The 17,380-nt window shown below is 45.2% G+C and overlaps 1 protein-coding gene across 1 annotated transcript in view; it reads left to right on the forward strand.

The window, feature by feature from the left end:
• AP1G1 (adaptor related protein complex 1 subunit gamma 1) overlaps positions 1 to 17,380 on the forward strand; it is a 707,422-nt gene that overhangs the window by 94,415 nt on the left and 595,627 nt on the right. Inside the window, exon 3 of the mRNA XM_069217071.1 lies at positions 5,632 to 5,756. Within this exon, the coding sequence (XP_069073172.1) occupies positions 5,632 to 5,756 (125 nt within the window). The remainder of the gene's footprint in view (positions 1 to 5,631; positions 5,757 to 17,380) is intronic.

Here is a 17,380-nt window from a genome sequence, read left to right on the forward strand (position 1 = left end):
CTTTCTGCCCCTTTCTCTGAGGTTCTGTTTATACTGTTGTCCATACTTTCTTTGGCCCTGCAGGGCTCTGCTGTGGTCACTCTCAAAGGTGTTGTGTGCAATCTTTGCATTTTTTTTTATTTTTTAAGATTGCCTCATCAACTTTTTTTTTTTTTCTCAAAGCCTTTATTGTAAATAGGTCTTAACCATATGTTTCCTGCCATTCCCAATCATATGCCCCAATGGGATTTGAATTTGATTTGGTTTTGATATTTTTGATGTGTGCTCCTTTCGAGCCTCTCCACAATAGTCCTCTCAGGCTTCTCACTCTGAAAACAACCTTTTTTGTCACCATTACAGCTGCCCGCATGGTGAGTGAGCTGCAGGAATTATCATCTAAACCACCCTACCTTTCCATCTGTCCTGACACAGTGGTGCTTCGCACTTGTGCCTCCTTTTTGCCAAAAATGGTTACGCCCTTACATGTAAGCTAATCCATCACCTTGTCTACTATTTATGCACCTCTACTTCCTTCTAAGGGAGAGGCGAGACTCCCCCTGCCTGGACCCAAAAAGAGTATTGGCATTCTGTCTTGATCGTACCAAAGAGTTCCGGGTGGATGATCAACTCTTTGTTGGTTATGTGGGTGCGAGGAAAGGTCAGACAGTGCAGAAGGGAACCTTCTCCAGATGGGTCGTACTCTGTATGTATTAAAATGTACACTGGACAAGAAGCAAGCCCCCCCCCCCCCCCCCCCTCCTCCCCCTCCCTCGCAGACTGATTTCTAGGGACAAGGACTCTCTTTCAGGGCCCTAGTTTTGACACACCAGTGGTCAGTGTTCGTCATGGCTCTGTGCTTCTGGCATGGAAATTTGTGGAGGAAAAAATCAGCGTGTTTCTGTGGTGCGTATGTAAGACCCACAATGTTATATCTGGCATGGACGCTGCCACCAACGGACACGGAGCTGATTGATGCCACCTAATGGCACACAGGAGTACTGCTCAAGAAAAATCTTCAGGTCTAGAGTGACGTCTAGGGTTAATCCTACAGTAAGGAATCTGCAACTAGATATTGTCCCTTCCAGGTAAGGCATCAGTAATTGCATACCCGAGTAGAAATTGTCCTTGCAAATTACCACAGAATTTTTGCATTAACTCCAAAAGTGGAAGGACAACCCCGGGGGTCAGCCAAGGAACTCTTTCTGGTGTACACTGTGAAATTGTGCACAAATCCAGTGGCACTTTCCCAGAACATATGTAACTTAATACCATAATGTGCTGTCTTGGGGAGTATATAGTGTCTGAAAACTAAATGCCCATTGAGCAGGACGTGTCCACAGACCTTTCTTAACCTTGATCATAGATCTCCGAGAAACTACCAACTAATTTTATGGCCAAGGACCGGCTGAATCTCTGAGACAATCACACTGTGGGTCATCTTGTGATAAGGATGTGGCATTATCCATAAAATGCAGCATCTGCACAGAAACAAATACCGATCTCGACTCGTAGTTGCTGGAAAAAAAGTGGTTCCATCAAGGAAATAATAGACTAATATTCAGACAGTGATGGTTTCCTTCTCATTCCCATCAAAGCTAATCCCCAGAACTGCTTTGTTTCCTGGAAATTTGTAGAAGTCCACGTGGTAGCTCCAGTGTGAGTCTTAAGTATGGCACTGTTGTCCCTCAAATACTGTTCTGCCTACAAATTGGTCTGCTTAACAGTATCATCTAAAATGCATCAATAAAGAGCTGGAAGAAATTGATAAGTAAAAGGTTCTCTATATTAACTTAACACCCTGCAACACCACTAACAGTAGGCAAAATAGACTGCACTATGTTGGGGGGCAAGCCAGTCTTGCAGCCACTGGCTGTAGTACAGCATGCGCATGCTGCACTACAGGCACATCAGTGTCTTCCTCTAAATGAGGCACTTCATCAGCGGTAATAGTGGATTTATCTTCATTTGAGGCCTCTCAGACAGAGAATTCACTGCCAGAAATTTCTCTGCCTCAGATGAGTCCTTTTTAAAGCCATGTACATAGATATAATCAAACAGCAAACCAACAACATGGTGTATGGTCAGCATACAGCTAGCACAAAAGCTTACTAATAAAACTGTCACAGTAAACATACAAGTATAAATAAACACTGTGTCAAATTAGAACTCAACAAACTGTGGCTGTATCAAACAGTAAATTCAGCTATTGGAATATAGCGATCTTGAAAGAAACTATCAATCAAGGCAAGTTGGCTGTAGATACACTTGCTTAGCATAATCCTGCCATCTAGTGTTGGGCTCGGATGTGAGAAAGTTGTTTTTCTTTGAAGAAAGTCTTTCGAGCCACAACATAGTGTGCTTTCTTCTCTTGCTGGAAATGTACATAGTAATCAACTGCATTGTCAGATTGTGTTCTTCCGCTGTCTATATTTCGAATGGGTGGTCTTCTGCTCTGGTTCAACACCTACATGCTGCACTTTCTCGCTTCATACATACTTTCCATCTGTATTATTCTTGATTGTGGTCCATTCTGTTAGGTTCAACGATGTCATCTTCGGCGTAACTCATCAATCGCAACCCTTGTGAGGGTCTTAAGGGGCATTTCTTCCATCTTTGTGTTAAACCTTCCCCACACTCACCATGTCCACTCTGTGATGGAACAACCATCCTTTTGATTCTGTCTACGGTGTCACTAAATAGTCTTGCACTGATCCCCGCCAGGTCTGTAATCTCTGCCTGTCCCCGGACATGGGGACATGCAAAGTTTGTTGCTCCTTCAGATCGAAAAAGACACTACACGACCATCAGGCTTGTTGTCTCGGAGTGCAGACGGTACACCGGATGGCCAAGAAAAACACACACAGGTGTTGACTGTGGACGAAGGAACCTTCTACCCCGATGATAACTCTGTCTCCGAAATTGAGATGAAAGAGCTGCTTCCTGCTCAGCCAGCAGTGAGTACTGTGCCCCCACCACCTCGACAAGCCACTACAGGGTTCGACTGCCCATTCAAGACAGACCTTAAGCCGAACACCCGGACCCCAGATCCCTCAGCCTTGCAATCTGGGTCTTGAATTCCTAAAATTTCGGTTACCTTCATCTCCCACAACAATGTATTGATTCTCAGTGAAGCACGCAAGCCTACTACTTGGGCCTGGTACACTACCACATGGGAAAAGATTTGTTCACTGTTGTCATTCCAAACATATTGATCCCTTAGCAGCCATAATACAAGACATTTTCTTTCTCAAAACCTCACAATGGTTGCTTTCTCAAAACCTCTCAATTGAAGAGCCATTTCCCAAACTGGCATTGCTGTGCTAAAGCTAAAAGAATTGTATCTATTCCTCCTAGAGCTCACTCTCCTTGTGGGGGGTGGGGGTGGGAGCTTCAATGACCTACCTTGGAAATATACCTATAGCGGCCGGGGAGGGGGTGGGGAGAGGAGGAGGGGGGGTGGGGAGAGGAGGGGTGGGGTGGGGATGCTTCATTGACCTACCTGGGAAATATACCTATAGCTGTCATATGTTAAGTAGATACATGTTCTACACTGCATACATTACAATACATTACTGTGTACATGTAGGGGCCATCAACAAATCTGTGGGCCAAGCAAGTCTAGGTACACTATTTCAAACAACTGTAACTCCCACAGGCTAGCTCCTGTTTGAGATGGATTACTTTATAGTCTGTGCTAAGCATGTGTATCTACAGCAATACGTGCCTCGAACAGAAAATGTTACTTACCCAGTAAGCATCTGTTGATGGCATGTAGTGCTGTAGATTCACACGCTCCCACTCTCTTCCCCAGACGCCTGTGCTTGTTACAGTTATTTTTACTATTTCTCACAAGCTACTTTCACATGGACATCTCTCTATACCACGCTATGCTCCATCTTTCTTCCTCACCCACCATGCAGGAAAACAGTCTGGAGTCGATGACCATGCACATGACCAACAAGAGGAGGAGTCACACTACCTCATGACTCGAAATACTTTTTTAGAAGAAAAACTACTTGCACACATCCAGGCCCAAATACTAGATGGCAGGATTAAGCTAAGCTTGTGACTATACAGTACTACATGCCACAAACGGATTCTTGCTGGGTAAGTATCATTTTTGATTCATCACACAATTAACTTTCTACTACAGAAAGATAAAGAAATACCTCTTAGTTGCCACAGACAGCTAGGCTGAGGATCGAGAGCACCTAGTCTGCACAAACATACGAAGCACCAAAGATGTCCATTAGAAAGCAAAAAACTGATTAAACACAAGACATTTTAGAGATCTTGCACAAATCAAAACTTGAATTTGAAAGACAATAAAACATAGCAAAATTGTAACAACATTTAAGAAAGTCACACAGGGCAATGATACAATTTTGAAGTAAAATTACAAAAAAAAGTTTACCAAACACGTATAACTATACAACTGCAGCTCTACCAATGCCAAAACCCACACGACAAAGAAAAGCAAAAGCTTTACACTTCAATAAAATGAAAAAAAAACCTTAAGGTCACAAATGAATATGATAAGAAATATAGCAGTTAGCATTATAAATCACAATGAAGTCTGCTCTGAGGGGCAAGTCGTAATCAAAAAAGGATAGTCTACCCCCAAGGGGGGCACAAAGTGAAGGTAAATAGTTGGCACAGTTGAATGCAACTACATCTTATCCCAGGGGCACAGCTCCCTCCTTACACAGAAACATATTCCCTGGTGTTTAGTGTGTTAAAAACAGCCTAAAAAATATCCCATCTGCTCCAAGAGGCCCCCATCCCCCCCCCCCCCCCCCCCCCCCCACTAAGGGATTTCACACCATAAACATAATTATTTTTTTCCTGGTATCAACAGGTTTCCACCCCCCAAGGGTGAGCTGCCTAAAAAAATAGGGGGTGAAGGGGAATGGTGGGAGATAGAACCTGAAAAAGGCCAAACCACGAGCCAGGCGCCTCACCCCGAATACCCCCCCCCCCCCCCAACAAAAAAAAAATCTCTAGTGGTGTATTGGGTCCCAATCTCACAACAGAAATGCACTTGAGGCACTGAGGAAAAGGACCCTCTCACCCCCCAGCGCCTCGTGTCTCTCTTCTAGCCCAATTTGCCCCACCCCAGGTGACAGGACTTAACATCTTGTCCTCCCTCGATTTTGCTGCCACCCTTCTAAAAACCGAGGGTGGGGTGAGTGTTTTTGAGGGGGGATTAGAGGGGGAGCAGAGGGTGTTGCCGGGAGGGCTGTTTGTGGAGTGCTTCACTTGGCCCTTGTGGCTGGGTGTTTGGACGTGCTCAGTGTAGGTGCTTTGGGCATCTCCAGCATGTTCATAGTTCCCAAGGGATTAAAGATGCCTGTGTTGGTACCAAAAAAATAAAATCCACCTGCTCGTGTAAAGTGCAGTGTGCTATTGTAGACATTTTATGTAGATCATTGGTTTGTGCAGGCCTTTGTGGTGCTCAGAGCTTATGTATGTGGTGCAGGGATGCTTGTAACTCCTAACTGAAATATTGTGGGTGTATTTATGTGGGTATGTATTTATGTAGTTGTGTGTATATATACATATACACACACACACACACACAGCATGTGTTACAGCCGTTTGTAAGGCCCTGGTCGTGCATTTTCAAAAATGTTTTTTTCTATTATTTTACAGTTGGAATGCCTCAAGCTTATTGCCTCCCAGAAGTTCACAGATAAACGAATTGGCTACCTGGGTGCAATGCTTCTTTTGGACGAGAGGCAAGATGTTCATCTGCTCATGACCAATTGCATTAAGAAGTAAGTATTGTGTTATTGATAAAATATGGCAGTGCAAGGTTCATGAGCACCATCTTTTGCAGCTCATGGCTTTAGCAGTGCTGGTTTCGCAAAATGAGGCTGCCTGCCCATTATAGATTAAAACATTATATTCTGTACCAATTCTCCATGTGAACTGGGCTTATTGGTGTGACTGGACTCTCTTATGATGATCCATGAGTAATATCGTTTTGCTCTGGGTGTAATGTTATTACACAAGAACACATTCATTTTTGGTAGCAAGGGAAGATTAAATGATTTGCCCAGAATCACAGGATGTTGAGCTGGCGCCGAGACTCAAACCGTGTTCGCTAGCTCCTAGGTCAGCAGGTCTGGCACTTCCGCCACAGCCTTTCCCCTAGTGTTCTTCGTCTGGTGCATGTTGGGGCAGTCTGAGAATAATGTTTTTTTTTTTTTAAATATAGCGCTTTGTAATACAGTTTCTGCCATTTCATATTGCCGCAAAGCAGGTGCCATTAACATAATCGCTATCATTCATTTACATCGACCTTGTAAAGATGAAGAGGTGAAAAGGGTATGTCAGGATTGTAATCTGTGACATTCTCGTTCTGTCAAGACCTCTGCAGTGGCTGCATTAACCAACTGACTTGATTACAGCTTAACGCTATGCCATAGCACGTGCTCCTGATAACCTCTGAAGGGTCACCAACCAAGCACATAGGTTAGTTCTAGGCAAGAAGAGGGCAAAAGGTGTTGTCTCCAAAATGGTGGAAATAGAGTTGTGACTCCAGACACAAGCACTTCACTGCTTCAAGCTTGATAGCAAAAAACATCTAGCCTTTGGATGTTAGTTTGGCCTCTTCAACTAGAGCTCAGTTAGTAGAGGCAGCAATTTTCCTAACCCTGCAGCACAAAGAAGCTAACACAAGAGTGGCACTGTGAAAAGAGCAGCGTATCATAGGACACAAAAGTGGAGCAAACTCCATCACTTCCTCCTCTGAGTGCACAGGTGTCATGGCTTTGAAAGTCCCCTCACAGCAACTGCGACTTTGCAGATGCCACTTGGGGAAACGCTGTCTAAAATGGTGCTCGAATAGCACTGCTTCCTGTTTGAAGAGGACCCACCTCAAATACACCCCACAGGCGCAGAGCATGGCGCTTCCCAATCACCCGCTGGACTCCTGTGTATAATATCACAGCCAGTCTGTAGGAATGAGGCAAAAACACTCCCAAGATGGCGGCCTTGTTGTGTCCTCTTTCCTGCAGCGACAGGCCTGGGAGGTGTGCTGTGGCACTTGGCATACATCACCTACACTCTAAACCAAAACACATAGGGAAAACACACTGTCCTCTTCAACGCCAGTAGCTCTACCTCTCACAAATGCAAGACCTATTGCATTACAAATGCTTGTGATTCTTGTGGGAGAATGAGGGTTTTCTCATGAGATTTATTTACTGTATTTACACATATTAGAAAGCCAAGGATTGTATGATCGGCAGAACATTTTCTGCCAAAGCCCTCCGTGATTGCGAGGGGGGACTTATACGATGGATTCAGAATAAATAGGTCAACTGGACACCTCTCTTCAGGGGGTGAATTTGAGGCCATGTCAAGACTTAATACCACTGATTCCTCAAAAGAAAAAAATCATGTCTGAGGACAGGAGACACAAAAAAAGCTCTAAAGACGTCAGCAGGGCACACATTCTCCAGACGTTTTGCATTAGAAGAAGCCGTCTCTATCAAGGGAATTCCGTTGAAAATCGTAAGCACTGAATAGTCCCACTCATGCGTGGGGATCCCAGGGCACTTCTCCAAACTAAATCTTGAATGTATATTTCTCCAGGAATACCAAGTTTTAAGATATAATTAATTTTTTTTGTTTACATTTACAAAGCCCTAATCAGTAATCAAAAAATAGGAAAGCATTACTAGAAACTAGATAATATTTTCTTATAAATCTCATTCACAAACCTTTTTCATAGGAAATAGGGAAAAGCAATGAGACAATTTAGACACAAGCTGCAGCTATGCTAATATAAAAACTGACACTGCACCTTAAACTACTCAAATATTTAAATATTTTAATTCACAATCAAATATAGAAAGTTTTAAAATGTTCATTTTTGCTTCTCTATTTGTAGATACTTTAAATAATTTCAGAATACATTAAAATGATTAATTTAGTAAAACAGTTGCGGACTCCGGGGGGGTCCCCTAACCACATGTTAAGAACCATTGGTCTAGAATATTTCTTTGTCTTAAACAAATTTTCCTGTCAGAAAATTACAAACAAAATTTCATATTCCTCTATCAAATATCTTGTCTGTGCCAGAAAAAGGCTAATTCTGAATTACAATATCTGTGTATACTTTGTCTTCCTGGAAGTCGCATCCCAGACAAATGAGAGCACTGCAGGACCTTTTCGAGGAGTAACCTTGAAGAACAGGGGGAAAATTTGCTTTCATGGAAAACAGGAGCTGTAAAAGCAGCATGAGGCACTATCCGAAGGTTGGTCATCACATGGCTGAGTAGAGGGTCAGTCCTCTACCAGGGCTCTGCCTCCACCCTCTGTAGACTCATTGAGAGGGAGTCCCAAAAAGAGGAGAAGCCCAGAAAAAAACCTGCTACCTTTCGACGTTGCGACAAGGTACAGTGGCAACCTCCTCACCATAGAAGACGGGGTCAGCATTGAAAAGGAAACTCAATTCGACTTCGAAACACACAAAGTTGACGCTGAGAGAAACCATGAACTTGATACATAAGACACATTCGATGTCGAGAGGCTCTCTGACTTCAAGATACACAGAATCTGCAAATCTACTGATGGAAGCAGAAATGTAATGCTAGACTTCTAACAATTTCAGATTCAGAGTATTCAAGAGCATATTCACTGCTATTGCCAGTTTCTCCACAACCTTCTCCTTCCCAATAGCAAGTTCCTCCAGCAACTATTATACTGCCGTAATCGCTACCTTCTCCTCCGACTGCGGTATCTTTGGGACTGTACACTCCTACACCTGCCTCCTCCCAAAAAGTGGCCTGCAACAAAGCTTTCCAAACACAAAGGCAATCAACATACGCCTTCAACTACACAGTAAAACAATTCATAGTGTTCCTCAATCATTTACCCATGTCGACGCCTCTGATAGTGAATGTGCTGAGAAGAAGAGGAGGAATTGCCCCCCCCCCCCTCAGAAAGACCAACAGGTGAAAAGTAGGATGAATACATTGTCCCTGTCACCAACACCTCCACCTGTCCTTTCATCACAAGATATCGGCAAGTTCTATATGGTAGTTGGTAGGGCACTGAATATATTTGACTTGCCCATTGCTGTTAACAAAGCTGGCTGTTTTGTGTATGACTTTAAGGAACAGGCAAGGAAATTAATGTAGGAGATTCCTTTTGTGCATCATATTTGGAATGAAGGAAAGAATAGAATTATGCCCCAGCTACAGGGGCAATGGTAGTACCATGAACAGGGGACTTGAACTGTGTTGGTCTGCTCAATGCTAGGGAGGAGGGCTTAACCCCCCCCCCCCCCCCCAAACACATACACACAACCCCCCCCCCCCCACCCCCCCAAATTTACATCTGTAGTGGAATAATTTTGGGTGCATTGACGAGGCCTAAGATACACCACAACTGTATGGGCTCATCCGCCTCCGACTCCTTTCCTCTGCTTGATACCAGTGTTCTGCCAAGTAAGGGCCTGACACCCTAAAGCCGCTGCTCCTCCTTCTTCTTCTTCTCCTCCTCCACCTCCTCATCTTCCACCACCTTCTCATCTTGATCCACCACCTCCTCATCCACCACCTCCTCATCCTCAGCTTGGACATAAGCGCTGACTGTTCCCCTCCATAGGTTTGAAACTGACTTGCACTGTGCGGACCCACGGTCCAATCCTTCTAATCCAGTGTCACCTGGTCCCAGTTATTCATCCATACACCCTGCTTTTACCACCCTCCCCTGTTCCTGCTTGCTATCCCTGGAGCGGACATACATGGAACTGAAGTGAACCAGGGTGCTAAGTACCACAAAATCTTCCAGTAGGTGGGCCTGGTTGCCCTCCATGCTGATCACATGGTTCGCCTGAGGCCAGACAAGCCCCCTGCAACAATGGCCAGGGCATAAGGCACCAGAGGGTAGGGGAGGGAGGGGAGGGGAGACCTACCACGCAGTACTGAGGCAACACTGGAGAGCACACTGGTGGATCGTTCTTGTAATTCTTGAAAGCGGTCCGTGATGTTAAATAGACTCTGGAGCCCTTGATTGACACGCTTTGGGGATAGAGAAGGGTCTCCTGTAGGACAACCATAAGAAGCTGAAAGAGTGGGTGGAAGAAATGACCCCCCCCCCGAGACCAATGGTTGCTCGCCTTTTTAACTATAGGAACAGAGACCATGTTCTACAGGTGGCATACGCCAGGGGACCCTGGTCCATTGGCAAACCGACGAGTAAATATATTCCCAGATTACACTGTGGAAGTACAAAGACTAAAAAGGTGACTTGGATAACACATCATCAAATATGCCTTACAGTACCCAGCCACTCTCAAAATAGTACAAGGAGTATTCTACATTCCCTATGACTCTTGGGGATGCTGTGGTTGGAACGCAGGTGAATCGTGCACCCTGCACCCCACCCAGCATTAGAGGGTAGATTGAATAACTGGACAGTACATTGCCGTCCCAGGCTCCGTAACAGAGACAGGAGGGTGGGTCTCTCAAAAGAAGCAGCCAAAGCGAGGGCCCTGGTGGTTGTGATGGTGGAGAGCCACAGGCCCTCCCTCCCCCATACCCCCCTTACCCCCACTCCTGCCCTGTGGCAGAAGAGCCAGCGAATGACACATCTGAACTGACTACTCTTGGCTGATTCTCTACTATGTGATCGCCCAGCCATTTGCAGATGTTCTACTTTAGGTCCCTCCCGCGCGTAACTGTAAGTACTGTCACTGGAGGGCTAGAAGGACTTCATTTAGCAGAGTACTGGACACAAGAGATCCCCCTACTAATTGGACAACTTGGGAGCACAACATCCCACCCTCCACACTCCCCCCCCACACCCCACGCCCTGATCGCACAGAGGCTTCAGTGTAAGACTGTTACTTGATTGTTTTCTTGCATTACAGTGCACCTGGCTGGACACTCTTTGGTGCTCTGGCCCAGGATGGGATGTTGTGTAGTTAATTTTCATTCCGTTGTCATAATCGTTCATTATTTGGTCATGGGTGTGGGAGGAGGAACCAGGGTGAGAGGGCAGGAGATCTGGGGCTTCCAGATTGGAACTTACATACAGTGCAAGATGGAGATTCTTTCATTGGGTCAAGGTATCTACATATGACCTAGAATGTTAGAGGAATGCTGGTTATGTAAAGATATATTGTATAGACCAGTACTTAGAGGTGAGGGTTCCATGTAGCCCTACTCCAAGAGACCCATCTTACTGCCCCAGCCGTAGAAGGGAAACGTAAGAGATGGTGAAGCACAGTAGCGGGTACACCATACTCTAGATATGCCAGAGGAGCCTTAATCTGTGTTTCAGATGGTGGTCCCACTCTGTTTTACATATCTAGATTGATCCCCAAGTGGGGTACACAATTTTGGAGGAGTCACTGAACGGGCTTCCCTTTCCCTTTTCTCATTGTATGCCCAGAACTACAACCAGTCGCTTTTCCTGCACACCCCGACCCCAGCATTATTGCAGGACGCAATGGCACCTTTACAACAATTGTGTTCCTAAAGAGGAGTTGGACCGGTCCCACATTCCAGTGGCTGGTGTGCAGTCTATTATCCTACCGAAGTACCTATGACAGTGAGCAATCAGAATCCGCTATTAGATGCTTGGCGTTGCTTGCACCCTACAGCTAGGGATTACTCTTTCTATGCCACCCAACACTACCTCCACACCAGAATTGACCTATTTCTAATGCAGCACCACTGCACTTTCCTGGGTTGCTAGGAATGAGTACTTGGGTTGTACCTCCTCTGATCATAGTCCCTTAAACTCCTCTTAGCATGGGGCCAAGGACACCATTGCATAGCTACCTGGTGCTTGCTTTCAGATGCCCTACATGACATGGTGTCTCGCACAATGCTCTCTGACCACATCACCTCATACTTTTGGGGAAATTGGAGGCACAGCCTACAGCGACCGGATATTGTAGGATGTATTTAAGCAGCATCGTCTGGCATTAACAGACGCGATGGGCGTTGCCCTGCCATCCTGAGGGAAGAGGCAAAAAGAGATGACAAAACCCAGAGCAGCTAGAAAGTAATAGATACTAGCTGATTGGTGATGACGCAGGCCGAATCTGTGCTTTTTCTGGATTGTAGGGGGGTTTGGATTTGGTTGTGACTTGATAAGCATGTGCCAAGCTGGCACAATCGTCTTTACCCTCGAGGCAAAAGCTAAAGCACTGCCATCACAGCAGGAGTTGTTGGGGGGGGTGGGGGGGGGGGGGGGGGGGGGGGGGGGAGAGGGAAGATTGTTGATGTTGAAACATATACATCCCGTTCCATTTGGGGCGTTTATTTCAATGGCCCGGTGCGGGTCTAATGGAGCTCCGTTTATTTTAATGGCCGGGGGAAGGGCATACCGCTGTAGGTACTGTAGAAGTGGGAGGCAACAATTGTAGGCCATCATGAGTTTGGAGGCAGTCTTAGGTTGGAGGAGGGGTCCAAATACTCCCTTCCAGATGAGTAAACTGCGTGACTGTGTAAGTGGCACATGTATGTTTCTTTGTTTCTGCAGCTCACCACTGCTTTTGGAATGTGCTTTTATGGAGAAAAAGCTGATCCCACATTTTTTGAGTGCACTGCAGCACTAGTTTTTTCCCCTCACATACTGGGTACGAAAAGACCAGACCTATGAATGAAAGAAGAAATGTGCTGGGACAAGAAAGACCAATGGGGGCTTAGCTATAATTTGTACTGCCATTGCAAAGGCAGCAGGTCCAAGAAACAGAAGGGGCACAGCCTGCCTTTGCCGGCTCCAATTAGGACTGTCCACAGTGTACATATTTATTTAAGCAATGCCCAGTGGTGCCTTGGCTCCATGTGTTGGTGGGATGTGAGGGCAGATGGGGGTGTGGCTGTGAAGAACCGAGTGAGACAGCCAGCAAAGCGGTGGACAGTATCCTGCAGAATTTTTGTAAGCAGTCTTTGCTCTTTTCAGTCATGAGTTTCTGGTGTGGCGCAGATAAATGGGGGAGAGGATGAGGTGTTATGGCCAGAAATTTGAGTCTTGGCTACGGCTCAACATCCAATGAGTCTGGGCAAATCACTGAATCTCCTTGTGCCTAAAACAATCCATGTGAACATGTGTAATGAAACTAGTACTTATGTAAAGCACCCCAATATCTTTAGGGCAATTTCACGCTATTAAAAAAAAAAAAAAAAAAATGATGGGAAAATGTTAACCTGTTGTGTCTGCGTTTGGCCCGGTTGTAGGCAGTGCACCTGACAGTAATGAACTGGCATTTAATTCCTTCTTAATTATACACAGCGGACAGACCTCAGTTAAGCATAAAGTTGTCCCAGACCCGGCACTGATAGTTTTGTCCTGTTGATGGCACACTCATCTATTTACCTGGGGCCTGTCCCGAGCTTCACAGAGGTTGTAGCTAGGTTCACCCTCCCACCTCTTTTAGGAGCTTGGTGGGTTGCTTCACGTCACCACTACACATTGGCCTCTGGTGACATGGCAGGTAGATAGGTGAAATAGACAGGCCTATGTGACCTAACACTCACTAGCGTTGAACTCTACATGTAGCAGTGACTCACCTGCAGAGTAATTGGGTTGGGTGATTTTGTAAAGAAGTGTTCCAGTATTCCTCATTTGCACTTTGTTGGTGCTCTTTCATGTCCCCAGCGTCTGGACATTCATAACTACACTAGAGTGACCCATTGGGATAAGAGGAGTGGAAACACTTCCCTTATCCTCCTGTGCTAGCAGAGATTGGTCATCCAGAGTACAGCTTGTCAAAGGCTGAGAAATTAGCATTTGGGGAGAATGCCTCCTCAAGAAAAGAGCCAGAATGCATTGCAGGTGAAAAATGTGGGTTAGCTGGCTGTGCTTATATTGCAATCTTAGTGACGGAAGAGACCACATGACCCATAAGAAGAGGTGAGCGCTGATTTCAGAGCCATGAGATAGCACTCTATGTTGTTAGCCGGACCTCTGTCCATATAGTACATTAGCACATCCCTTTTCACTCTGCCACCCATTGCATTTCCTGAAACATTACATATGTCCCATATCTCACTTTCCTCTGATGTCTTGTGTGCTCTTGCTTTCCATGTGTCTTCTTACTTTCTGTGTGTCTTCTTACTTTAAATGTGCCATTTACTGTCTTGTCTGTCCTATCCTTCTTATGTGCTAATCTTGCCTTCCTTGCTAGGTTTGTTCCTCTTGCCTTCCCTTTTCTTTGATGCCTTACCTTAATAGCCCTCGGACATCTCACTTGGCTGTAAGCTCTTTGCACTGCCATTCCTCTTCATCCTCTCTGAGCACCTATAGGAGTTTCACAAGAACTGGACCCCGGAACCTAAATAGTCTTTTGGTAAGGCCACATTTTTTAGGAAGTGTGGAAGGTAGGATGGTCCGCCAGTGACGCTGAAGCAGCAGGGATAATCACTGTTTGGAATGGGTTCTCACTGAGTGTTGACATGTTAGATGTGTGTCAGGTAGGGACACACTTGGGTATCATTTCAAGCTGGTGCTAGTGACACGGACATTGTCATTTGTCACAGCTTTGACCTTTCAGTTCCACTTATGCAGTCAAGCTGTAAGCTTTCCCAACCTTTGTTTTCCACAAACCACTTGAAGCAATTAATGAAGGGGACTGTGACTCCAGAGTTACTTCCCAATTTATCCCTCAATGGTGCCACTGTCCAGTGCCTCTGTGAGCTAGCAGGCCCTATGACATGAAACCCAGCCACACTGTGCCTTACGAAGGACTTCTCAGTCCTGAAGGTTCACGCTGAGCCTTTACTCGCCAGACTTGTCTCCCCGAAAACTAGCTGGACTGACTAGCTTCAACAACCACTGCTAGCCCCTGAAGCACACTCACCTGTCCATCATCATGCCTTATCCACCGAACATACATGCCACACCTGTCGGCAAGAGAGGGACACAAGTGCTAGGTCTGATCACACCACACATGAACCAGCGGACTCGGTCCAGTCTCGGCAGATGGTGACAGTGTCATCACTCACTAGCACTAAGTACATTGTTCATTCCGGTATGGACTCTTCGAAGAGAGGAAGGTTTGGTGATACAATTGCTTGTAATCAGTATGTGTCTGGTTGTTGACCACACTTTTATTCATTGTACAGTACAATGGTTTGTGGTCAAAATTGTTTTCAAACATAATGTGAGATGCCATTTGTGTATTAATTTGTTTTTTTTATATCACTATCCCTTTCTCTTCTGAGATCTGAAGTGTTTTGTGGGTGTAGTGATGCTAATCCCTGTTATATCAGTGCTATGTCTATTCTAAGGTGTGGGCATTTTGCATAGTCTTGTATACCACATTAGGTATTCCCATGTTCTGAAATAGTCTAATGTAGGTTTTCATAGTCCGTTGGCATGGAAGGCTTTCAGTTTCATAATGTTTTGTTTTTGTTTCATGATGCCATGCTCTTTGTGTGTGTACAATTCCAGGTTCATGAAATGCCCATCTGGTAATAGCTTCAAAGGTAGACTTCTCAGCTGGTGTTTTGCTTTCCTTGTGAAAAGAACAGAGTTTCACTGATTACCGAAATGTGAAGAGGTCTGTGTACATTGTTTTGGTGTGACTGATTTACGCTACTTCAAATGAGCACCCTTTCGCAGGTTACTTATCATAATTATCATCAATGAAAGGTACTCGAAGCAGGAACAGTCACTCTAATGACGGGCATATGTTGCATTGCTCTACAAGGAGACAAAGAGTAGCTAAAGAAATGAGTTGCTATTTTAAATATGTCGTTGGGCCCTCCCTCTTATGGAACATAGGGTAATTTGACTTTCTTACAGGTAATTTAGTTGCTTTTCTCTTCTCTCTTGCCACATTAGTTATTTATATCCTAATTATCTAATTTGATGAACCTCATTGAATGCACATCAGAAGGATGATAGGCTGAGCTACCCCAAGTGGAGTTGGAATGTCTGACCCCAGGCACTTCTCTGCAATAAGTGCATTAACCAAATCAGCTACCTTTCTGATCTTTTTTGGGGCTTCTGAAGTTGGGACATCCTATCTCTTAAAGAGCCAAGGGGTTATTTCAGGCAGTACTGTTGGGAAGAAGCAGTTGGTGCACTGGACTTTATCAATATAATCAGGACACTTAAGTATTATGCCTGGGCTTTTGTTTTCTTGTAATATTTTCCTGACATTTGTGCTGTAAAATACCGAAGTTGGATACTTTTTTTTTTTTTTTTTTTTTCTCCAAAATTTGTAATAATATTTATGCCGTAAAGTCGATCATTTCAGTTATTTTTTTGATTGAATTTTTTTGCAGGGGGAGAACAACGGTGCTCCTCTTTCAGTCAGGCTCTATCTCTGTGCTTGCCCACGCATTATACTAGAGATTATAATTCTCCCCCCCCCCCCCCACACTTCGACCACTGTTAAAATCCACCAGCTACCACTTCATTCAAGGTAGCCCTCCGGTGTCTAGCTTAAAAACAATTTACGGGACCAAAACCCCATAACCTAGAGACAGACATTAGGACTCATGAACTGGCGCTCCCCATAGACAGACCTGCCGGTACACTACTGGAGCAAGCCAAACTGGCACATAAGGCTGCTTCGGAAAATCTGGACGCCCTAGATTGCAGGGGAGTTCTTGGCTAAGAAACACTGAAAGGGCAGTTAGTCGAGTAAGCTTCTGGCATTCCTCCTTTGCTCAGCTTCCCCTAGGTTCCCTATTACCACTATCAGGGATGCATCATGCACAATAGTTAACTCCCAGGAGGCGATCAACCTCACCTTGTGTGCCTACTATCCAGCACTGTACGCTGCCCTACGTCTCCCTGGTTTTCAGACCTCCCGTTGTGCAGACCTGGGGAACCAGGTAACAGAGGACAAGATATCCACATGAGCCAACGGTTGACCCTTTGATTTTTTTCTCAATTTTTGCAGCTCAGCTCACCCCATGCCTGCTTCGAGTTTTTAATTAGGCATATTCTGCTGGAATACACCGCCCTTCCCCAATGGAAGTGGTGTTGGTGTTTCTACCCAAGCCAAGCAGATACCCATTGTTGGTGGGGGTCATATCGCCCCCTCTACCTCCTGAATGCCCATGAGATCCCTGGGAAGGGACTTGTGAATTGACTGATACCCATACATAGTACAGCTTTTTATGGACCCGGACCGCAGCGGTTTTATACTAGTCAGGAACACCTTTTTAAATCTGCGCTGCCTTTTCATCCTTATGGACTGGGCAAAGACATCAGGTACCAACCCATGGGTTGCCTTCCTGGACATAGAGAAGGTATTTGATAGCCTCGGTTAGGATTACCTCATGGAGGGTCTCAAAAGATGCGGAATAAGGCCAAAGTTTCTGAAGTGGGCTTCCCTACTATGCAACACACACCTGGCATGGGTGAAGACTAGCAATGTCATCTCTGAGCTGTTCTGTAATGAACAAGGTACCCT

This window comes from Pleurodeles waltl, chromosome 12 (genome assembly GCF_031143425.1).
Source record: "Pleurodeles waltl isolate 20211129_DDA chromosome 12, aPleWal1.hap1.20221129, whole genome shotgun sequence".
Classification (NCBI taxonomy): domain Eukaryota; kingdom Metazoa; phylum Chordata; class Amphibia; order Caudata; family Salamandridae; genus Pleurodeles; species Pleurodeles waltl.